Source organism: Nomascus leucogenys, chromosome 5 (genome assembly GCF_006542625.1).
Source record: "Nomascus leucogenys isolate Asia chromosome 5, Asia_NLE_v1, whole genome shotgun sequence".
Lineage (NCBI taxonomy): Eukaryota > Metazoa > Chordata > Mammalia > Primates > Hylobatidae > Nomascus > Nomascus leucogenys.
Window position 1 is genome coordinate 2,703,636 of NC_044385.1, and position 25,558 is coordinate 2,729,193.

Consider the following 25,558-nt stretch of genomic DNA (forward strand, 5'->3'; position numbering starts at 1 on the left):
TCAGCATCCACAGCAGGAAAACCAGGCCATGGAAAACTGTAAAGAACCTTGGGATGGAAACTAAGAAGACCCAGAACCAATTCTGATGTCTGTTTCAGTGACAAGGATCAGGTGGACTGATGAAACTTCTAGTAAACCAAAGGCACCCTTCACCTATGATGGTTGTTAAGATGTGCACAGACGTAGGATTGACCTACATCAAACCATCAGAGGAAGCATGCAGAGATGCAGCATGCCTATGACTCTCTAGGCCTCAGTTTCCTCACTAGTAAAAGAGACAACTTTAAAGAGTTGGTATATGCAAATGAGTTATGTACAAATGAAATGAGGTATGCAAATGAGCCGATGTACGTAAATGAGTTGATACACGTAAATGATTGATGTGTGTGAATGTATTATGTATGTAAATGAGCTGTTGTATGTAATGCACTTAGAACAATACTCAGCACCCAGCCCTAGGGAAGAATTTTCAAATATCAATGCTGAGTCAGAATTACAGGTAATAAATGGTTCACATAGTTCTTGTCACAAAGAGTGACCCATCCTGGCCCCTTAGAAAACAGTTTCCTAACCTAGTTTTTGTGTGCAGATGACTGCCGTTCTCATTTCAGGTTTGCTCCTGTCCCGGGGAAGAGGGGAGGTACACACACCAAATGGCTTCCCTCTGTATCTGTAGCTGCCCAGGCTGTTCCCCAAATGTCCAACTTGTCTCACCCACCCACCTACTTACTGTTGATTTGTGCCTGCGTTCTTGCTGTTTCATTATTAATAAGCCAAGATGAAGCTGGAAATTGCTTTGTGCTGTTGAATTTCAGCACTGCCTCCTGTCTGCCTAATGCCCCTTGTGATAAACAGCCACCCATAGGCTGAAAAGGTTCCCAGCTCCAAGGGCATCTGGTGACTGGCCTCCGGGGTAGCACCTGTCCTGTCTCTGAGGCACTTTGGTTTCTCCTACAGGGTCTGGGGCCACCTTCTGTTCCTCGCATCTGCACAGGCTATCAGCCAGGTGTCCCACGGGGCTAGAAGGGGCATGGCCTGTATCACGCCTTAGCACGGCTCCCCTCAGGAGCTGCAATTTTGGAGGTGAGACCACCCAAATCCAGAATCTCTTCCCTCCAGAGCACCCACACGGGAGTCTGCGGAGGCTGTCCCTGTGCTGTGGGGACAGACAGTGAGGGGCAGTGATGAGCGTGAGGAGTGGAGGGAAGGAGCCTTCAGTGGAGGCAGCTCATCTGACAGCAGGTTTAACAACTTGAGATTTACATGTCAGGCTTCCTTGAGAGGGGAGAGACTGACAGATTGACAGGTTTGCGTTTCTCGCTTTTCCAGAAACTTATGGGGCCCCTGAGAACCTCCGTGAAGTGCGCTGAGATGTTTTCAACCTCCACACTCTGCGAATGCAACACAAAAGCCACGTTCCCGCTTTGCTTTTTTTCTAATATAATTAGGAACTGAGAGTATCATAAGGAGATCAACACCCAGTAATCTCTGAATCTTAAAACAACCGCCACAAATGTCATGGCAGAATTAAAATAAAGTAATACCATAAGGTACGTTTTTATGTCACAGGAAAGAAAGAAAATAGCAAGCTGTCAGGCAGCACTCCACGCGTAGCTCAAGCCTCTCTCCTCTCTCGGGAGAATGAAAACTCCTGAGAGGCAGGACCTGTGTCTGGAGGGTATCTGGGTCTCCTTCCAAAAGGGAAAAAGCCCCTGGCCAATAGCAGATGTTCAATGAATTGAAGCGAATGAGCATCTATGTATCCACATGAATAAATGCAAAAAGGGGCAAGTAAGATAGAGCCCCTTTCATCCACAACTCACGGTCTGGAGTAGGGGACACAGGCACAGTGCCTGGAGGAGGGACAAGGGGAAAGGCTGCAGGTGGTAGGTGACACGGGAGCTGGGCCCGAGGACTGAGCAGCATGTTTCCAGGCCAAAAAAATGAATGAGAGATGAGCATCCCTGGCAGAGATGACGGCAGATGAACAGACAGGGAGGCACGGGAGGGCCTGCATGTCATAACATGTGATGTTCCATTAAAATCTGTCTGGAGCCAAAATATTGAAAATACTGATTGGAAAAAAAAAATGGACCAACAGGAACAAAATGGAAAACCTTGTTAGGCTGGGTGTGGTGGCTCACGCCTGTAATCCCAGCAGTTAGGGAGGCTGAGGTGGGAGGGTCACTTGAGTCCAGGAGTTCAAAACCAGCCTAGGCAACATAGTAAGACCCCCATCTCCACAAAAACAAAAACAGGCTGGGCACGGTGGCTCACGCCTGTAATCCCCGCACTTTGGAAGCCCAAGGCGGGTGGATCATGAGCTCAGGAGTTCAAGACCAGCCTGGCCAACGTGGTGAAACCCCGTCTCTACTAAAAATACAAAAAATTAGCCAGGCGTGGGGGCGCGCGCCTGTCTCCCAGCTACTTGGAAGGCTGAGGCAGGAGAATCGCTTGAACCCAGGAGGTGGAGGTTGCAGTCAGCTGAGATCACGCCACTGCACACCAACCTGGGTGACAGAGCGAGACTCCGTCTCGAAAAACTGCACCCCACCCCCCCCAAAAAAAAAAAACTTGTTACTCACTGTAGTAAAAACAGAATTCCTTAAATTTTAATTAATTAATATTCTTTTTTTGAGACAGGGTCTCGCTCTGTGGCCCAAGCTGGAGTGCAGTGGTACAATCGCAGGCTCACCGGAGCCTAGACTTCCCAGGCTCAAGTGAGTCTCCTGTCTCAGCCTTAGCTGGGATTACAGGTGTGAGCCACCATGGCTGGCTACTTTTTGAATTTTTGTAGAGATGGGGTCTCCCTGTGTTGCCCAGGCTGGTCTCGACTCTGGGCTCAAGCGATCCTTCTGCCTTGGCCTCCTAAAGTGCTGGGATTACAGACATGAGCTACTGTGCCTGGCCAAATTTTAATTTAAATACCACGTGTCTGCACACACAAAGACTGAGGAAACACACAATGGCGTTCAGTGTGCATCATATAACAATGAGCTGTTTTTCTTACATAACTGACAAGAACTCTGCCTTCACTCCGGTCAAGGATTTGAGAGCATCTCCTGTAATACTAAATTGCCTAGACAGAAAAATGCATTCAGTCACTCTCTCCCCGTCTTTTCACCACTTCTTACGCCCAGAGGTTGGCAAGATGCTGGGTCTGAGGGGCTTCCGAGTGAAACAGTGTCATGTATTTTGCCTTCTGCAAATACATGGGTTTTCCCCGACATTATGTTGTCCAGGTAAAGAATAACTGAAGTGACTCAAAGTGAACGTTCAGAGAGGGCAGGCAGGATGCCCTGTCCCCGCAACCTTCTGAGCTCTGATCGCTGTGGCTAGACAAACATTTATCTAGCACCTTCCATCGTCCAGGAGGGACCTGCTTCAGAGAAGGACAAACTCCACACAGAGAAGTCAAGGCTCACTTAGAGCCCAGCATGGCAAGAGGCCTCAGGGGCGGGAGGGAGCTTCCGTGGGGCAGTGGGGTGAAGGGATAACATCCACATTAAAGCTTGAAGAAGGATGAATTCAGAGCAAAGGAGGAAGATGGGGAGGGCACTGCCCAGGCAGATCAAAGGCCCGAAGGTGAGAGAAAGTGTGTCCTCTTTGCAGCACCAAAACCACTCAATGGGGTGAAGGGGGCAGGCGAGAGAAGCGGGGACTAGAGGCCAGGGAGCCCCCTGCAGCCCTGGGCTGGGGAATCTGGACTTTGCACTGAGGGCAATGGAGAGCAAGGACTGGGGGAGCCATGTGACCAGCTAAACGGGAGTGGAGTGAATAATCGTGGTTGGAATGGAGGCAGTGTGGCCGTGGCCTTCTCCAAGCTCAGTCCCGTACTGAGTCCCCTGCTGAGCCTGGGAGTCACTCCAGTCCTCCAAAGAGAAACCTACGAGGCTGCAGCTGATCACTCACTGGCCCTGTGTCTAAGCAGTCATCCGTTCCATGCTGCTCCAGCTCTGACGCCAGGATCCTACTTTTTAAGAATCAAGGGCCTTCACAGTATCCAGGATGGATTTCTTGCTCCTGACACCCAAGGTTGCCAGTGACCAGCCTCCTAGTAACAGCTGCTATTCCCCCTCAATTCTACCCTCCGCCTATTTGAGCTTGGAGGGCTGTTGACTAAATGCCTTACCTCTAGTGAGAGGGACATGCCCTGAGATTGGCCTCAATTTGGACCTTTAGCCAAAATTACTGTAGCTCACCTGTGCTTCTTTCCCTTATAGGTTTAAATCCTAGCTGGAGACCTAAATGTGGACTCACCTCACCTGTTACCCATCTCTTGAACAGGCATCTAAAGCTTCTGCACCCATAGATCACCCTGGAATTTTAGTCTCAGCCTCTCCTGGTCTGGAACATCCCACCAAGCGCTGAGCTCCCAGGACTGACAGAAGGAAGAGGTGCTCCCACAGCCCCAAACCGGGACTCATACCCCACTTTCTCCAGCACAGTTATTGGAGCCTCACAATTACCCTCTGAGGAAATATGATGCGTTTTCCTGTTTTGCAGATAAAGAACTTCAGGCCCAGAAAAACTGAGTATCTTCCGTAGGGTCACACAGCAATTGAAAGAGGAGAGCTGGGACCTGCCGGGTGCGACGATGGCAGAGGAGGCAAAGCCAGGAGGGCTTCATTCCAGCTCCACATCCGCAGACAGATCTGGATGACCTCAGCCTTCAGATTCAAGTCTACTTAAAATCTACGCACCGTTCAGACTGTTCTGCCAAGTGAAGGTTAAGCTATATATATACCAACTGCTGCTATTATCCAACTTATTTCCAAAGTTCTAGAAATCTATAATTTTTTCTAAAACTGCACCTGTTTTTGCTTGCATTGCAGAGCAAGTGTCCCACATACACAGCCTGGCACTTTTGCGGAGGCACTTGGAGGTGTTAGGTGAGTGTTCCTGGGTGACACAGGAAGTCAGCACATGGCACAGATGGAGACAGATGTTCCTTGTCCCTCATTCCCAGTGTGTGTTACATGACGTAACCCTCAGGTGGGGTTAATTTGGGAGAATGGGCCCTTCTGACTGTGAGTTCCACGCTGCTGGGAAAATGGGATGACTGTGGTGAGCCATCGCAAGAGTGGGGAAAGGCAGAAACAAAACATTTTCATAAAGATCAATGTGCTTGGCTGGGCACAATGGCTTGCGCCTGTAAGCTCAACTACTTGAGAGGTTGAGGGGGGAGAATCACTTGAGCCCAGGAGTTTGAGACCAGTCTTGATGATATAGAGACTTTCATCTCAAAAGAAAAAAAAAAAAACTAAACTTAACTAAAAACGAAACAAAAACAAAAATGCCAGATGCAGTGGTTCATGTCTGTAATCCCAGCACTTTGGGAGGCCAAGGCAGGCAAATGGTTTGAACTCAGGAGTTTAAGACCAGCCTGAGCAACATGGCAAAACCCGGTCTCTACCAAAAAAATACAAAAATTAGCCAGGTGTGGTGGCACATGCTGGTAGTCCCAGCTACTTAGGGGGCTAAAGTGAGAGGATCGCTTGAATTTGGAGGTTGAGCCTGCAGTGAGCTGTGTTCACACCACTGCACTCCAGCCTGGGTGACAAAGCCAGACACTTTCTCAAACAAAAAAAGAAGAAAGAAGAAGAAGAAAGAAGAAGAAGAGGAGGAGGAAGAGGAGGAGGAGGAGGAGGAAGGAAGAGGAAGAAGAAGAAGAAGAAGAAGAAGAAGAAGAAGAAGAAGAAGAAGAAGAAGAAGAAGAAGAAGAAGAAGAAGAAGAAGAAGAAGAAGAAGAAGGGGAAGGGGAAAAGATTGATGTGCTAAAATGTGGGCATTTTTGTTCAGCAGCTGTTGCACAGAGGAAGCAGGTCATAGCACAGCCAGCATAGTCAACATCGCCAGGCAGATGTAAGACTGTCCACCTGGAGCCAGTGCCCCCAGCAAGCCGGAGCGCTGACTCAGGACTGCATCTCTGTCTCTTTGGAAACGATGAGCCTGCTAAGGAGAAGTCTCCGACTTTCTTGGCGATGCACCTCTCCCTACTGCACTCCCTGGGCAAATCCCTACACAGTCTCTATTCTCCAAGCTCTGTTGAATACACAGGCCACTTTTCTCCCCTGGAAACTGCTAAATGATTGTGAAATCAGTGGTCCACAAAATGAATCCCCCCAAGTCCTCATTTCACAGGCACCCAGTCAATGCTCGGTAAATACGGATTGGGTGAAGGGCTCCCCTCCTCCCTGGCACTGGGTTTGACAGGAGTCACGTCGGGATTTGGGACCTGACATGCTCTGTGTAACTTGGTCTTGGCTTTTTCTCCTAAATGCTCGCTGACGCTTCCTACAAACCATCATAAAATGCAGGGGGCGACGTTTGTCTGTCTTTCTAGCCTTCTTGTAGGATAGCGTCTTCCACGCAGGCAGATGCTCCTGTGCACCCCAACCCCAGCACCCCCTTCATCTGAGCAGCCGCTTCCTGACCCCCAACCGCCCGCTCATCTGAGCCCGCTCCTGGAAGTTTTGAGTTTAGGGCCAGAGAGGACAGGAGTCTGTTCAGTCTGCTGGTGGCAGCTGTAAGAGAGAAAGCTGGCCTGAAATGAAGAATTAAGCCAAAATGTGGGAAGAAGCACAAATAAGAGATGAGGACAGAAGCGTCCCAGGGCACTCGAGAGATCCTAGTTCTGGGCGTTCATGACCTTCTCATGGTCTGGTTCCGTGAGACATCACAGTTTGAATTTCTCTTGCTTGAAACGAAAAGAATTCCCTTCTTTCTCCTTTATTCCCCTTCTCCCATCCCCATTCCAGAATACACCACCTTCCAGGACACACATTATCCAAGAATCTCGCCCACCCCTGGTGCTTCTCGCCTATCTTAACAGGGGCATTCTCAAAGAAGACTAGGAAACACTGGAATTTTGAAAGATGTGATGTTTCTCCCTCTGCGGCAAAAGCAAAACAAAGAATGCCCAGGTGTTGCCTCCAATGGAAGAGCGTGGCCCAGAAGGGCAGACGACTTTCTATATGACCTTGAGCAAAGCCCATTGCTTCGGCCTGGCACAGAGAGGAAAAGCCCAACTTCCTCATCGCATACATTCAGGGGAATTCTCTCCAGAAGCAAAGGATGCGTGAGTTCTTTGGAGAGGGGTCCGTATGAGCACCCGTTTTACATGCCATTGCGATTCACGCATATGAACTAATTGCAGGGCAACCGCATGCAGCACATCAAAGCGCTAAAATGAAAACACGGGTGCAGCCTTCCCTGGCTGCTATACTATCAGTTGTCCTCACAATGAAGTATGAATACTGGAGGAATATTAGCGTATACTCAGTGAAAAAGAAGGAGGGAGAAAGCTCACCAGGAAGCCAATTATCTGGGACAAATTTCAGCCTGATCTGCCATGATAAGCCACAGCGGTGGTCATAATGACAGGTATTTTTAGTTTGAGCTATCTACCTAAGGAATGATTTTTAACTCTTTCTGATAGCAATTTCTGGAATCCTTAAGGATAGAGACCATGTTTAACTCATCTGGGTATCCTGAAAGTAACTAGCACATAGAAGATATGTAATACATGTCTTCTGAATGAATCAGTGGGTGACCAGATGGACTGAGAGGTGATGGGTAAATGACAGGGAAAAGCAGGGAAAAAGTCATATAAGGACTGTGCCACACTCCACATCTTAGTGTTTTTCGGTTCAGGGAGTTCTGTCTGTCTGACATATGGCTAAGCATTCTCAGGGATATGAATGCAACAGGAACAAACATTCCCACCCTCAAGCAGCCTAAAGACTCAGTGGAGGAGAAAACCTAGACCCACAAAGTGGTGACAGCAACAGAGTGGTGAATGGTTAATAGAAAAATCTGGGCAAGGGATAGTACATGATACAAAACATGGAGAAAAGAGGGGGCTCAGTAGGGGACAGGGGTGGGACACTGGAGGAAGAAGGCACTTAGCCAGATCTGGAAAAGTAGGTGGGTTTGGACACAAGAGATAGAGGGGTCCATGATAAAAGGAAAGCGAGGACAGACAGGGAAGAAAGCCACGATGGGCTCCAGAAATGCTCCCTCTCCCAGCAGTGTCCCCACAGACCACAGCTCGATAAACACTCACAACACATCTCTTTAAACAAAAGCTGAAGTTCAAACATTTCTGTGGCCAGTGTCTGGTGCTCTAGACACAGAATTCTCAATGAAATGGAATCACCCAGGTGCCTCCATATAATCTGGGATGGGACTAACCAGCCCATCAGCTCCCACGGTGCTGTCCCTGCCTTGGCATCGGCTCTCAGTTCTTACTATTCTGGAGTAGAGCTAAAGGATCGTGCTTTTTCCTCCCACGGAATTGAGGACTTTTTTTGTTTGTTTTGGTCTTTTCAAAGTCATTTTGAGTATTAATGTACTTTCATCGGTGTGTTTAGGGCAGGGAAACATAAGTCACACGGCAATCCATATATAAAAATCCATATAAAAAATCCATATATAAAACAACACAGTGACAACCAGAAAGCTGTCTGAGATGATGAGGGAAGAGAGCCTGGGACTGTCAGCGGCAGAGGAGGATGACCAGCCTCAGCCTCCGCCACAGCCCCCTGCCTGCCACCCCACCAAGGCAGCTGCAGCACGCCAGCCAGGAACATTTGCTTACTGTGCCTCTTCTGAAACCAAAATGACCACATAAGGTGCCTATAGAGAGACGGTCTCATGCAGCCATCCAGAGGACAGGTTCCAGAGTTGGGGTTCATAGCCCAGCTCCACCACACACCAGGCAGGTGATGCTGGGCAGATTCCTTAGATCTGGTCCAGCTTCCTCCAATGTAAAAGAGGAGTGGTGATGGTGGAAGCTTCCCACAGGGGTGTCATGAGGATGGAGCATTCTGAACAGTGCTAGGCACAGGATGAATGGCTCATATGTTGTATGATTTGGAAAAGAACAATAGAAACAAACATATGGTGTCACCCCATCCACTCTGAAAAGCGGTGTCACCTCTAGGAATTATTTTGCCCTCTCTGAATTGCCGTGTTCTCATCTATGGGCAGCACCTACCAAGCCCCTGCCACCCCGCACTGCCCCACTGCCTACCTCTCAGGGCTGTATTAAGAATCCGGGGAGGCTGGGTGTGGTGGCTCACACCCGGAATCCCAACACTTTGGGAGGCCAAGGCGGGTGGATCACTTGAGGCCAGGAGTTTGAGACCAGCCTGGGCTACGTGGCAAAATCCCATCTCTATAAAAAAATACAAAAATTAGCCAGGTGTGGTGGCAAGCACCTGTAATCCCAGCTATTCAGGAGGATGAGGCATGAGAATCACTTGAACCCAGCAGGCAGAGGTTGCAGTGAGCCAAGATCGTGCCACTGCACTCCAGCCTAGACAACAGAGTGAGACTCTGTCTTCAAAAAAAAAAAAAAAAAAACAAGCCAGGGATGGTGGCATGTGCCTGTAGTCCCAGCTACAGGAGGTTGAGGCAGGCAGATTGCTTGAGCCCAGCAGGTCAAGGCTGCAGTGAGCCAAGATTGCACCACTACACTCCAGCTTCAGTGACAGAATGAGATCCTGTCTCAAAAAATGATAATAATAATTAAAATGAGAAATGGAAAATGTTTTGAGCGAATGATAGTGAAAATACCTGTCATTACCAGAACTTGAGGATACAGACAAAGCAGTACTTAGAGAGCAACGTAGGTGCTTATAGAACAAGAAGGGGAAACTGCTAAGCTAAGTAGCCACCTTAAGATGGGAGATAAAGAATGGCAAAGTAGGGCTGGGTGCGGTGGCTCATGCCTGTCATCCTAGCACTTTGGGAGGCCGAGATGGGAGGATCACTTGAGCTCAGGAGTTCAAGACCAGCCTGGGCAACAGAGCGAGACCCTGTCTCTCTACAAAAAGTTGTTTAAAAAATTAACCAGGCGTGGCGGTGCACACCTGTAGTCCCAGCTACTCAGGATGCTGAGGTGGGAGGATCACCATTGAGCCCGGGAGATCAAGGCTGCAGTGAGCTGTGACCACATCACTGCACTCCAGCCTGGTGACAAGACCTTAGTCTCCCCCCTAAAAAAAGAAAAAGAGAATCACTTGAACCTGGGATGCAGAGGTTGCAGTGAGCCAAGATCGCCCCACTGTACTCCAGCCTGGGTGACAGAGTGAAACTGTCTCAAAAAAAAAAAAAAAAAAAAAAAAATCCAGGAAGATGACATGGGTGAAAGGGCATGGAAACTGTCAGGCCTTATACGGATGTGAAGGATCATCGCAACAGAATGGAAACCAGCGTCATCATTCCATTCATTCCCCTAGTGCGATGGGTAATGTGCCAGTTTGCCTGGGCCCTGGTACTCAGACTTTTGGTCATATTTCTGTGGAGGTATTTTTTTTAGATGAGATTAACATTTAAATCAGCTGAGTTTGAGTAAATCAGATGACCTTCCATAATGTGGTGGGCTTCATCCAACCAGTTGAAGGCCTGAATAGAAGAAAAGCTGACTTTCCCTGAGCAAGAGGGAATTCTGCTGGTCGACTGGCTGCCTTTGGATTCCAGCTGCAGCTCTTCCCTGCGTCTCCAGCCTACCTGCCAACCTCCACAATCACACGAGCCAAGTCCTGCAAATCAGTCAATCCCCCACCCCCGCTCTCCACACACACACACACACACACACACACACACATCCTGCTGGTTCTGTGTCTCTGGAGAACTCTGGCTCATCTACCTAGTGTTTACTGAGCACCTATGACAGTTGAGCACCGTGTAGTGCTCTGGATTCAAAGGTGAACAAGAGGGACATGGCCCTGCCCTCATGGAGCTTACATTCAATAAGGAGACCCACTGAACATGGAATTACACAGATCAGTCATCTAAAGGGTGATGAATGCAATGAGGAGAAACTTTGGGGGGTTACGGAAGCACATGAGGGGGCACCCGACCTGGATAACCTGGGGTGGGGGAGGTTGGCAGGGAAAGCCTCCCCAAGGAATTGGCATTTCACTGGTATTCACAGGATGGACAGGAATCAGCCAAGCGAAGGCTGAGCAGATCCGCCCTGGGAGCGTCCAGACAAGAGCCAGCTTCCTTCTGGGCTTCCGGCCTCCATTCCTGGCCACACTTTCACCATCTGTACTTGTAACAGAGCGTGACTGCAGGGTCGCGTGGCGTGGACACGCGAATGGTGCGTTATTAGTCCTCCAGCACCTCTGAGCCCCCTGTAGGGTGCTACTTTGCTACTTTTTCACTTTTTATAGAATGTGGAACAAGGTAGCGGAAGGGCCAAGCTACAAACCCTGCTCTCTGTTTTTCCGATTTCCTACGATTAGCTTTCCATGGGTTTCTATAAAAATACCTCCCAGCGGGTATCTTACTGATTGGATTTTCAAAACATTGTCCTTCACTGAAAATCTTCTTGTGCAAATATGATAAAATATTTTCTTAAAATGTTTAAAACAGGCCACGTGCAGTGGCTCATGTTTGTAATCCCAACAGTTTGGGAGGTGAAGGCGGGTGGATCGCTTGAGCCCAAGTGTTTGAGACCAGCCTGGCCAACACGGAGAAATCCTGTCTCTACAAAAAATACAAAAAAATTAGCAGGGCATGGCGGCTAATGTGGTCCCAGCTACCTGAGAGGTTGAGGTGGGAGCATTCCCCAAGTTCAGGAAGTTGAGGCTGCAGTGAGCCGTGACAGGGCCACTGCACTCCAGCCTGGGTGACGAAGTAAGACGCTGTCTAAAATTATATATTCACATAAAACAAGGAGCAGATCAAATGCATGACGATGGGACAAAAATGACCGTCCCTCAGCTCATCGTGGGCTGAGGCATTCCCAAGGCCCTTTGTCCTGCTTCCCAAACTTGAGGGAGAGGGGCACATGGCCAGGCTGCGGAAGGTGATAATCTTTGGGGAAAACAAGATTCTCCTTTTTCCTGTAAAAACCTGAAAATTTCCACTGTTGTAAACTCTTCTGGGCTTCCTGTTTTGAGGCTCACAAAAAAAGAGCTTGTAGCAAGTTAGTTACTAATGACAGTCAGTGTGTGAGGAGTTTACAGATTGGTTCCACGCTGCCTGATCCCATTCTCGCTTCAGACCCCAGGACACACACGCCACTTTTCCAGCATGCGCCTGGCCCCCAGCAGCTCTTCCACCAATACTGACTGAACCAATCTCACTACATGGTCTCAGTTCTCTGCCTTCTGCCCCAAGCTGGCCTGAGCTGCTCCAGCCTAACCACTGCGCCGTGGGTTTTCAGGGTACATACAGAAAGGGTCCTAAATGTGGTGCCGATGCTGCTGCTAGGGGAAGGGGCAGCTGAGCACTTATGGCAGAGTGCTGGTGAGGAGCCAGGGTCGGCCTGGGAGCAGCCAGGACGGAGGAGGCAAGAGCACTCTTTTGTAAGGCATGCCATTGTGATCTCACACTCCAGGAGAAAAGAACTCAGCGGAAACTGAAGAAGCCAGCATGGGAAAACAGACCAATTTTACCATCACCGATTTCAGCGAGAAAATAACTTTATTAGCTACAGCTGGAACAGAGCTCCGCTAACGAATCCACCCAGCATTCACTGTTGGTTAACAGACCTCAACTGAACTACAAGTGAACAAAATTGATATCTGAATCTTTGGTTGTGGCACAGAACACAGAGGCAGACTGAGAGAACTGGAAAAGAGATTTGGCAGGAAATTTGTCTCTAGCACTCAGTGCTACTGTAATTGTTCTATTTTTGGTTGTGTTTCCTGTAATCCCAGCACTTTGAGAAGCCGAGGCGGGTGGATCACCTGAGGTCAGGAGTTCGAGACCAGCCTGGCCAACATGGTGAAACCCCCTCTCTACTAAAAAACAAAATTATCTGGGCATGGTGGCGTGTGCCTGTAATCCCAGCTACTTGGGAGGCTGAGGCAGGAGAATCGCTTGAATCCGGAAGCAGAGTTTGCAGTGAGCCAAGATCATGCCATTGCACTCCAGCCTGGGCGACAGAGCAAGATTCCATCTTAGAAAAAAAGAATGTCTCAGTTATTCTCCCCCTCCATAATAATACATTTTGGTTCAATGAAGCGTTAGAAAGGGATTCAAATATTTTCTATTTGATACGAACGATTCAGTAGGCAAGAACGGCATTTCCTATTCTGTTTGAGGCACAAAGGAAAACTTCCTAATTAACTCAGCAGTTTGGACTCACCTTTTTTTAATATAAAGTATTTCTATCAATCCCATTTTAATGGGATAATTATAACAAATCATGCTTAACTTTCCTTTCATCCATTAACAAGAGAAAGACTATAGAAAGATAAGATGCTGGGAATGTTAGCTTAAAATATACCTCCTATTTCTATTCTCTTGATATCAGTAATGGTCTAATTGTGCTGAGCTTAACTAAAATGTGGTTTTTGGACAAAGACTGATCAAAAGCCCTATTCTGGCATTATAATCCATCTTATTGCCCTTTGGTTAATTGAGACAGTGGCGTTTATTCCAGAGAGAATTCCCTCATTTTATCTCATGTTTTTATTCCATAAATCAGGATGCTAATTAGGAATTACAGGTATTCCAGGAGGCCCCAAGGCTGTCCACCAATTATGATAAAGGTTGCTAGCTTTTAAAAAGTCCCCTTATAAAAATTTTCTTCTCCTCTTCCTCCTACACACTTACACTCACATACATGTGCACACACATATACAAGCCTGCCATCTCCATTTAATACCTTAAAATAGAGCCAGTAGAATTGAGATCAAAAGTTGCAAAATGGGGCCGGGTGCGGTGGCTCACACCTGTAATCCCAGCACTTTGGGAGGCCAACGCGGGTGGATCACCTGAGGTCAGGAGTTGACCAGCCTGGCCAATATGGTGAAACCCCGTCTCTACTAAAAATAAAAAACAATTAGCCAGGCATGGTGGCAGGCACCTGTAATCTCAGCTACTCGGGAGGCTGAGGCAGGAGAATCGCTTGAACCTGGGAGGCGGAGGTTGCAGTGAGCCGAGATTGCACCATTGCACTCCAGCCTGGGCAACAAGAGTGAAACCCTGTTTAAAAAAAAAAAAAAAAAAAAAATAGTTGCAACATGGGTGGAAAAGATTAAGAATCTCTTATTCAAATTCTGATTTACAGTTTTCCACAACAAATCATCTTTTACATTCAAAAGTTTAAATTTTTGTCTTCTCCCACATAAGTGGGTTGACAAGTTAGTGCCCCTTGCTGGGCCTCAGTTTCCTTATGTGCAAAATGAGAGGACAGGACAAGACGGTCTTCGAGAAAATTCCCCAGTGAGGGATGTGGACACTGTTTCCTCTTTGCCAGTGTGTGGCGTGAAATGTCACCTTCTTCCTGATGTAAAACCCCGGGACAACTCGCACCCTGGGAAGAGCAGGTGGAGGCAAAGACCACTGGCTTCTGGTCACGTCCGTGTTTTCACTGTTTCTGCCTAATTTTCACAGCTGCCTCTTTCAGGACGGACCCTACACAGTGCTCAGTGCCCCATCAAGACTTCACACGGACTGTATAGAATTTTTTTTTAAGTTCAACCACACTGAGTATCCTTTCTGGCACTGAGCTGGCACTGAAAGGGTACAAAGATGAAAAGAACACATTTCCTCCTCCCAAGAAGCTAAGAACCTAGTGAGGGAAACTGAAACGAACATTCCACTAGAAACATAAGGGGCTGAATTCTAGCTTGCCCACAGATACGTCTTGTGGAGTATATGTACACATATCAGTGCCTGGAAGGCGTCGTGTCCCTGAAACTTAAACAAGAATGTGTTCAGAAGACCCTGTCTACTCATATGAAGTAGGCAGGGGAAGTTCAGAGAAGTAGGAAATGCAGGATCTCCACAGAGAAAGCGGATGCAAAGTTCTGTTTCTCTACTTGCACCCTGAAAGCTCAAGAACAGACCTGGGATGTAAGATAGGAAACTCTGGGCTACCGGACCAAACCAGTCCTCCCTGCTCACTGAGGGTCCTTTCATCCACTTTGCTCTGTGTAGACATCTCTGGCCAGGAACGCCAGCAAATGAGTATTTGATATGTAGCGATATGCCATCCTATTAGAAATATGATCTAATTCAACCGAAATGTGCTGCTTACCCCTTCTAGTTCTCCATTTGATAATGAAGACAACAGAAAATGATATCCACACACCCTCATCAGCAGAATTAAAGGTAATCATATTAATAATGAATGAAAATGGATTCACACTTTTTTTTTTTTTTTGATATAGAGTCTTGCTCTGTCGCCCAGCCTGGAGTGCAGTGGCGGCGATCTCGGCTCACGGCAACTCCGCCTCCCGGGTTCAAGTGATCCTCCTGCCTCAGCCTCCCGAGTAGCCGGGATTACAGGCGCCTGCCACCATGCCTGGCTAATTTTTGTATTTTTAGTAGAGACAGGGTTTCACCATGTTGGCCAGGCTGCTCTCGAACTTCTGACCTCAAGTGATCCACCCGCGTCAGCCTCCCATAGTGCTGGGATTACAGGCATGAGGTAGCGTGCCTGGCTCACATTTTCTTTACACACGTCCTTGTGATGACTTTCCTGTCCAGTAACCTCTAATGGAGAATATTCTCCCAATTGTTCCCACTCTTTGCAAGAATGGGGACTGCTAAGTTCAACAGTGGCATGGCATAGAAGAAAGCCCCTGTGACTGAGGTCTTTCAGGTTTGCCCCAGAAATGGCATGGCCCTTATGGCAGCGCCGCCTGCGCTTCCTGAGCTCCGGGCGCCTGGGGTGGCGCTAGCAGCATACTGCGCATGTGCGGTCCAGAGGCTGGCGAAATCTACATCCGTGGGAAAAAAGAAACCGCGAAGATTAAGAGTCAGAACATTTTCCCCAAGTCGCCTTTCTCTTGAGGTGTCGGTTGAAGGAAGGCTCAAAATAAGAAATAAAGGAAGAAAGGGAAAACCACCACCACCACTAACTCTAGGTAAGCTTAACTAGGGAGTTTAACCTCACACGAGTTAATTTCCCAGAAGAGCTAACAATTTAATTTACAAAGCTATCAGGCTAGCTATAGTGATGAACAGGTTTTATTTGTGCCGTTCCCATCCCCTCCAACAGTGAACCAAAATAAAAGAGAACTCACAATTCGCTTGTCCCAACTTTAGTGTTTAAGGATGAAGCTGTGAGTGTAGTGGGATCTAGTGGGATCCAGAATTATCCATCACATTTGAATTCTTTATGAATACTTGAAGTAAAGATATTAATTCTGGCTCAGATCTTTTCTCTTCTCTTTGGTCATGCTTCAGGATGAGGAAGGACAGCAATAATAATGAAGAATTGGACAATTTGTGTGTTGTGTAAATAAACTGCACCTTGGTGGGCTGAAAGGCATGAGATTTTCCCCTGGATATATTCTGGCATCACCTCCTGAACAAGAGAGAGCTAACCCCACTGTTTCTACCTGTTGCCTAAGTGAATAATAGCTAGAGAGTACCTTTTTTAAAAACAGTATTTTAGGGAGGCCGAGGCAGGAGAATCACTTGAGCCCGGGAGGCGGAGGTTGCAGTGAGCCGAGATCGTGCCATTGCACTCCAGCCTGGGCAACAAGAGCGAAACTCTGTCTCAAAAAATAAAAATAAAAACAAAAACAAAACAAACAACCAAAAAAAATTTTAAAAACCTACAGTATTTTAATCTAATTTTAAAAATCTTGTTCTCCTCTTCCTATAAGCAGAAAGTAAACTGCACAGAAATCTTGTCTTTCTCTTCCATACAGTGTCACAACGACTTAGTAACTGAATGACTTCTCCCCTAAAAATGCTAATACATCTGTACAGGAAAAGGGTCTCTGCTAAAAAGCACACATGGTTGTTGTTGTCTTTTTTTTTTTTTTCTTTTTTGAGAAGGAGTCTCGCTCTGTCGCCCAGGCTGGAGTGCAGTGGCACAATCTTGGCTCACTGCAAGCTCCACCTCCCAGGTTCACGCCATTCTCCTGCCTCAGCCTCCCTAGTAGCTGGGACTACAGGCGCCTGCCACCACACCTGGCTAATTTTTTTTTGTATTTTTTAGTAGAGACAGGGTTTCACCATGTTAGCCAGGATGGTCTCGATCTCCTGACCTCGTGATCCGCCCGCCTCGGCCTCCCAAAGCGGTGGCTCACGCCTGTAATCACATGGTTGTTTTATTCTTTTTTTTCTATGCTTAGTTTTACACACCAAACAAAGGAGAGCTCAGTTAAGCTAAATCTAGACAATAAAGGACCTAATGACATGAAGTATATGGTGTCTAAGTGTGTATATGTGTTTGTGAGACAGATTAGCAAATACAAGTTTTAATAGACACCAAAGTATGTTGCCACCAGGTTTGAAAAACGGTGCTGAATAAGGGACAGATGACTTAAAATTAATAATTGAGGAGAACAGAGAATAATGGCTTCTGTTTTTATTGCATAAGAAAGATAATCCGGCCAGACATTTGAGTTTATTTCTAAATTGCAATTCTGATCAGCCCACCAAATTGCCTGCTTTGAGTCTGTACTGCTCAGAGAGGATAAATCTCCATCAAGCACTTCAGAAATACCCAGATGGATGGACATGGGTGGTGATGGGCATGGGCGGTGATGGGCATGGGCGGTGATGGGCATGGGTGGTGATGGGCATGGGTGGTGATGGGGATTCACTGTTAACAGACACCCCACAGCCCTTCTTCTGCCCAGACGAGGCTAGGCAGGCATCCTAAGGTTGAGAAGCAGCATTTATGGCACACGAGTGGTGGCTGAGGCTGAACGCCCTTCAGATATTTTCATGGGAGCTTAGAGTTTATGGAGATCAGGATATATCTTCCCCTTACTGTGCCAGAGCAGCCAACCAGTTCCTGTGTCCTGCCCCCTTCAGTGGCACTTACTACAGTACCTGGAAGACAGCAGGTCTTTATAGTGATTTGCTGAGTGAATCGAGTATGATAAGCCCTCCTCGTCCTATTCCCAGCTTCATTTTCCACAATTCCTCTTCCTGTTGCTCCATTCAATTTTTTATGTTCCTTCCAAATTCTAGAGAGTCTGTTCTCTTGATGCTAGGATTCACCTATCAGAATTTTCTGATATTACTCAAATATGTTTGGGGAGAAGAGGGGTAGGTGCTGATCACAGTTGTTCTTTTGAGGCATCCCTGGAGATTGTAAGAGAAAGATGGCTCCCTTGCCCTTCGTGCTTTATGTATTTCCCTTCAGGTATTCTTCAGGGAAGAGGAGAACCAACCAACCTACAGGTTGATTGTCATCAATCCAATATGACTGTCACCATTACCATTCTCACTTTTAAAAATGCTGATGCACCATGGTGTCGCTGCAGAGCCATATACTTAGCAAGTCAAACAGATAACATGCTTTGCTCTGGAAGCCTGTATTCCAAGACAAAAAGCTCTGACATTAAGCTCTGACATACTAACAAATGAACCTTAGACATAGATGTCAATTAATTGTGCAAACAAATTTCATGAAGAACGTTGACTGACTTAGGAGAAGGAACCGTTTTCAAACAGATTAGAAGCATCATTTACATATAAGCCAAGTCAGTGAAATATAAATGGGGACTAAGCTGCTTTGATCCACTAATCATCTTTATCTGTTTATTAAGAATATCTCTATAAGACTACTTAGTAGCATAATTTCTTTATAGAACTTGAAAGTGAGACCGAATCATTTTAAGCCTACAATCCTGACTTTTCCTTAAATCACACTGTCCTTCATATTGGCCCAAATTGGTGAGCTTTCTAAGACTGACTGGAATAAAGCACTAAATTATAAATGCCATAAGGACAGGTGCTCTGCCTTGTCCATTATTTCAGACCTAAGCCTACTGCTCAGCACACTACCTGACACATAGTAGGTGCTTAATAAATATTTGCTGTGGGCCGGGCACGGTGGCTCACGCCTGTAATCCCAGCACTTTGGGAGGCGGAGGTGGGCAGATCACTGGAGGTCAGGAGTTTGAGACCAGCCTGGCCAAGATGGAGAAACCCCATCTCTACTAAAAGTACAAAAATGAGCTGGGTGTGGTGGTGGGTGCCTGAAATCCCAGCTACTCGGGAGGCTGAGGCAGGAGAATCACTTGAACCCGGGAGGTGGAGGTTCAAGTGAGCCAAGATTGTACCACTGCACTCCAGCCTGGGGGACAGAGCGAGACGCTGTCTCAAGAAAAAAAAAAATTGCTGCATATCAGGAAATGCTCTAGGGGCAGAGGATCCTGAGATGTTTGTGTGTGTGTCTGTGTGTGTGTGTGTGTGCATGTGTGTGTGCATGCCTCAAGTCCAAGTACATGGAAGTTCCCTCCATTTCTTCCATCAACATGGCCTCCAGAAAAGCTTTTGCCTCAAGAGGTGCTCAGTGCCCAGCAATGACTCCCTGGTGGTGGTTGGGAAGTGGGGTTATTGCTGGAGACAGCAGGGAGTGGGAAGGAGGGAAGGGATGGGATAGCACACGCCTCCCTTCTCCCTCATTCTGTGTATCTATTCTTGGCTGTTATTCCCCTTCTTCTCCCAATCTTGACCCTGAAAAGTATGTCTTTCCCCACTGGACAAAGGCAACTGGTTCCCAATGTTATTTTGCTACCACTTCGGTTCCATGACACTCTTGCCTTCACCCCAAATTGTCAAGTGTCATGTTTATCTAGTGACAGCCAGTGATACAGTAGGAAATAAAATGGCCGAAAGGTCCTGACTTCTTGACCTGCTTCTGGAGTCACTGGAAAACCTGTTACCTTCACTGGGCCTCAGTTTTCTTATCTACTAAATAAGAAGTTGCTCTAGGGCCGGGCGCGGTGGCTCACGCTTGTAATCCCAGCACTTTGGGAGGCCGAGGCGGGCGGATCACGAGGTCAGGAGATTAAGACCACGGTGAAACCCCGTCTCTACTAAAAATACAAAAAATTAGCCGGGCGTGGTGGCGGGCGCCTGTAGTCCCAGCTACTCGGAGAGGCTGAGGCAGGAGAATGGCGTGAACCCGGGAGGCGGAGCTTGCAGTGAGCCGAGATTGCACCACTGCACTCCAGCCTGGGCGACAGAGCCAGACTCCATCTCAAAAAAAAAAAAAAAAAGAAGTTGCTCTAAATAAACCTATGAAATCCGTTCCTATGGAGGAAGACCTCCCAGGTTTCCAGAGGCAGGTGGTGGGTGGCTGAGGCCTGAGGGGCAGTGGTCGGGCTGGGTGACAACACTGTCACCTTCAGGGCCATCTCAAGCGTTGGAGATTCCTGCTCCCCTCCTCCACTCTAGGAGGCTCCAGGTCAGGTTTAAATAATCAATCAACTTGCTTTTGGGAATTCAATCAAACTTGTCTACCTCAAACCTGCTGATTTATATATAGCGCCAATTATTTATGTTCTATGTTAAAGTCCACTGTATTTCTTGGTGATATTAAAATATAAATTATGCAACAGAGATAAATTGATGGAAATTTTTCCACATGGGTATAAAGAACTGCTGTTCCTAATGATGGTGAGATATCAGTGGAGGTGGAGAAAGCAGGAGTCTGGGAAGATGGGCCTTCGCTGAGGTCTGGCAGTTTGGCACCATATGGTAGGGCAGAGTAAGAGCCTGCTGAAATGGAAGAACCAGATGCTCTGTGCAGGAAGAGGCAGGGTCTTGGTAACTTCTCATTTTTCTTTTTCTTTTTCTTTTTTATTGAGATGGAGTCTCACTCTGTCACCAAGGCTGGAGTACAGTGGCGCAATCTCTGCTCACTGCAACCTCTGCCTCCCAGGTTCAAGCGATTCTCCTGCCTCAGCCTCCTGAGTAGGTGGGATTACAGGTGTGCGCCGCCACGCTTGGCTAATTTTTGTATTTTTAGTAGAGATGGGGGTTTCACCATGTTAGTCAGGCTGGTCTCGAACCCCTGACCTTGTGATCTACCCGCCTCGGCCTCCCAAAGTGCTTGGATTACAGGCGTGAGCAACCGCGCCCAGCCAACTTCTTGTTCCGGTCATGGTACACATTCTCTCCAACTGTCACTTCCTCCCCCGCACTGTCACCCACACCCCAGAAACCTGAACAGAACAGGAGGGTGGACTCGGCTGCCACGTGGCCACTGGTCATATGGAAGCCACACCTTCTGTTATGTTCTGTGACCCCAGACCAATGCCCCGCTCCAAGACAGTCTCATGGGTGAACTCAGGGCTTTGATTGCATTTTGGATTGCAAATGAGTGAGAGAGATATCTTTAATTTAAAAAAAAATGTGAAATGCAAACTTTAGTTTACTAACAAGCATAACTCCTCATGGGAAGGCCCCGTACCTGTGGTCACTACATATGGTACATCATCAAATCAAGATTGGACCAGTGTCCTTTGCCCTCCAAACTATTTTTGTGTCAGTGCTGGGTCATCCCGCTGGCTGGGACACTCTTTCTGCTGTTTTGGTCCCTGGCCTTGGCACCCTGATGTCCTTGTCTCAGAATTCCAGGGAGGTCATTAGGGATAGAGGGGAGAGGTCAGAGCCACCTGAAGATGCATCCACATCAACCCTTTTAGGACCCACAGACAAGGCCAGTACTGTAGATGCAGGAGGACGGTTTCTGATGTGCTTCATTTTGAGGGGCCCTGGACAGGGCTGTATGGGGGTACATGAGCACCCCAGGTTGGCTAATCATCTGGCACCTTTTCAAGGAGATACCACTTAAACATCTGCTCACACTTATTCAGAAGAGAAGTGGGGTGTGGCTTAGAGCACAGAAGGGGAAGGTCACTGCACTGACAGCTTGATTTCACTGTGTCCAGGGCAGTTCAGCTCCGGCACTGAAGTTCCAAATCCCTCTTTGCAAAACAAGAGCCCATGTACACTTAAAAGCAGTTCAGATGGTACATTTTATGTTATCTGTATCTTACCATAATTAAAAATTTAAAAAATGTAAAAAAGAATAGAAGATCCCTGCAGTTACTTGGACCCACCCTCCTTAGAAGGCAGCGAATCAACCATCCACAATCACACCCGTGTGCCCCTGTGGGGTACCATGGCCCCTCTTCGGGGGCTCCCACCCACTGAGTCCTGTCCTGGACAGGAGTCCTGGTCCACACTGTTTTTCCCACTTGCTTCCATGTCCCGTGATGCTGGGGCAGGCCGTGCAGATAGCCCAGGCTGCCGCCCTGCCTCCTTGGGTCTTACTTTACTGCTGGGCCTGGGAAAGCCCTCAGCTGAAAACTATCTGCCCGGTCCACCACCAAGGAAAGCTCCAGGACTGGGTGCTTCCCATCAGAGGAAGCATTGCTCTGTTCAATGTAAGTTTTTTAAAAATAGAGACACTCTGTGGCCCAGGCTGGAGTGCAGTGGCACGATCATTGCTCACTGCAGCCTCAAACGCCTGGGCTCAAGTGACCCTCCCTTGTTAGCCTCCTGAGTAGCTGGGACTACAGGCATCTGCCACTGTGCCCAGCTGACTTTTAAATTTTATGTAGAGACAGGGTCTTGCTATGTTACCCAGGCTGGTCTCGAACTCCTGGCCTCAAGTGCTCCTCTTGCTGCGGCCTCCCAAAGCTCTGGAATTACAGGTGTGAGCCACAGTGCCTGACCTATTCCATGTAATCTTGAAATTTAAACTCTTCTTGGGAAAAGTGCCACATGAAGTTAATACCTTCCCAACAAGGTGGTGAGATTGAGGGTGGGAGAGCATGGAAGGACATGGGAGAAACTGGGAAAGGAGAAAAGAAGAGAGGGTAGAGGGTGTAAGGGAAGACTCCAGAGAGACAGAGGCCTTCTGAGGCCCAGAAACCCAGGCACGACCATGTGTGGGTACCCAGGGGACTGGCAGTCTGCGATCTGAGCAAGTAAAATCTCAATCCGCACAGTTTAGTAGTTGCTCCAGAGCTTCGGCAAGACTAGCGCCTCCAGCCAAACGAAGCCCAGGGCTGGAGTCAGGTTAAGTCTGCAAAGGACCAGTGAGGTCGTGTGCACCATTCCTACTTTTGATAAAAACAAAAAAATAAAACTGCCACCTCTTTCTTTCACTACATGTTTGTATAAGCCCTGGCTTATTCACCAATGATGAGTAAACCGTAAGTTACTTCACCCAAACGCTTTTCTCCGAAGGGAGAAAGAATTTAGAAATGACATTTAAAAACAAAGTTAGCCCAAGTGTAGCTGAGCAACAGCTTGTAAGCACGATCCTACATCTCTTCCTAAGCATTTGTAACAATTCGAAATCGCACTTGTTGGCTAGAAAAGCATAACTGCAAACGCTCCTCACAAATCCCCTCGGCGGTCTGGTTCAAAGCACAAATCAGGATTTCTCTGAAGAGGAGGGAAAAACCCGAAAGTGTCACAGGGAAATTATGAGGCCTCATTACGTCTCATTTCTGTACCTTGTACTGTGGCTTCCCTCGGTCTCCTACCCCTTCCTCGGTATTTCCTGCCTTTGTGTCTTTTCTTTAAATGGCCACGATTCTGTCAAACAATGCAAAGCTGATTTTTCCCACCAAAAGCAAATCAGATCTCTTACAATTTGAAGGTCCTAGTTTACTACTTAGTGTATGCAACCCATGACCATTTTCAGGACTTGCAAATGAATTTCATGCTGCCTCCTTTTCTCCCTGGCACCGTCTTATTTTAATTCATTGGAGCCCTCATTTTCTTCTTCCTGAAACTTGATCCAGAACCTCGCACATCAGGCAAATGGCAGGGATGGTGGATGGTCCTACCTTGCCCAGCCCCGGGGTGTCCTTCACCTTGTTGACAGCCCTCAGCAGACAGGGCGGGGCTGGGGGAGGTGAGGTCTGCAGAATCCCACTGAAGCTGGTGGCAAAGAGCGGTGGCTCGGCAGCAGGAGAAGTGGAAGGCCGATGTTTCTTCTTTTTAGAAGACAGATTTAACTTCTGGGCAGCTCTGGAGGGGAAAACATAAAAAAGGAACAATAAGGGGAAAACGATTGTACAATCAGATATGCTAGGCTTACTTCGTTTTCTTTCTCTTTTTTTGGGGGGGGCTATCTTTTTTTAAATTTTATTATTATACTTTAGGTTTTAGGGTACATGTTTTCTTTCTCTTAAAAAACCCCTCATTCTTCCTGAGGCCTAATCATCCCTTCACTCCTCCTGCTCAGTTCCTCTGTAGCCATCCCTTACTATAACAGAGTGAACTTAACGAGCTACCCAATCATTTATACAGCAAAAGGAAAAACAAAGCCATAAAATAGCAGGATTCTGCAATCACGATTTACAAAGAATTATTTGTTATCCACCAACATTCAGCTTAAGCAGGAACAAAGCTGGGCATCTTTGGGGATAAGGGCACCCATTAAGTTAATCACTCCACAACTTCTCTGGCATAAACTCAAGTGCCAGAGACCTCATGAGCTAATTTAAAAACTCTAACACCTTGTAAAATCCAAACCAGTCTGACGAAGAACCATGTGGAGACCAGTCAAGGCATGCTATGTACAGGGCACTGGAAGAAAAACACAAGCCCCAGTGCAACAGGAAAAATCAAACTGGTTTTAGAAATATAACACCAAATCAGAAGGTGAACTCCTGCCAGGGTGCAGGGCGCTGAGGCGATGGTCTGCTCAGGTAGATAAGAGGATATTGTGCAGGGAGATCTTTAAATACAAAATGCAATTCATGGTCAAGTGCAAGGAGTAAGGGGTCAAAGCATTAAAGGGCGCATAGAGTGTGAAGGGCAGGGAAAGGTGGGAGGGGAGGCTGTCGGCATCATTAATAACATAGGCTGTTCCAATGACATTGTCCATCACTCAAGAATCCTGTAACACTCAAAACATGATAACCTTGGCCAGGCATGGTGGCTCACACCTGTAATCCCAGCACTTTGGGAGGCCGAGGCAGGCAGCTCACCTGAGGTCAGGAGTTCGAGACCAGCCTGGCCAACATGGAGAAACCCCGTCTCTACTAAAAATACAAAAACTAACCGGGTATAGTGGCACATGCCTGTAATCCCAGCTACTCGGGAGGCTGAGGCAGGAGAATCACTTGAACCCAGGAGGCGGAGGTTGCAGTGAGCCCACATAGCGCCACTACACTCCAGGCTGGGCGACAGAGCGAGACTCCATCTCAAAAGAAAAAAAAAAAACCATGATAATCTTATTATAGAAAAGAAGAAAACAGGGGAAGGGGCAGTGTGAGGCAAAGGCATTTCACAGACTCTAATATACTCACTTCTGGATTAATTCTTGATGTTTACACACTAAACTCTTATTCTAAGAATTCTAATTTCCTCATCAAATGTTTGAAATGTTTGAGCTGCTGCTTAAAATGAAAGGACCACGCTGACTTTATTCTACTGATTAAAACCTTATAATTCATCCAATGTTCTTACCAGTTGCAGAACACATCACGAGAGAGGCAGGTTGGAAAGACAAAAGCAACACGGTTTGCACCACCTCTCCCGCCCCGACCCCAGTCTCTTTTAATGGTCTGGGATAGCTGGTTTTAATTCTGTATCATAAGTGTCATCCTTTTGACAAATTCCGAGCTAAAAATTTGCCACTGCACAAATATAGCAAATGGTGTTACCGTTTCAAAGCTTAATTTTTCTCATCTGTAAAACTGAAAATCTATTTCACAAGAGTGAAATACAGGGAATGAGATAAGTGAGGAGTTACCGATTTTGATGGGAAGATACCCTAAGTCACCCTATTGTGGGATGATTAGAAAGGGAAGGCACGGGACACTTTCTTTTCAATCAGTGAAAAGAAAAAACTAGG

General features: G+C 47.2%; 1 protein-coding gene across 1 annotated transcript in view; it reads right to left on the bottom strand.

The window, feature by feature from the left end:
* Positions 1-25,558, bottom strand: part of KIF26B (kinesin family member 26B) — a 579,476-nt gene that overhangs the window by 157,471 nt on the left and 396,447 nt on the right. The window contains exon 5 of the mRNA XM_030812564.1: positions 23,541-23,724. Coding sequence (XP_030668424.1) covers positions 23,541-23,724 — 184 coding nt within the window. The remainder of the gene's footprint in view (positions 1-23,540; positions 23,725-25,558) is intronic.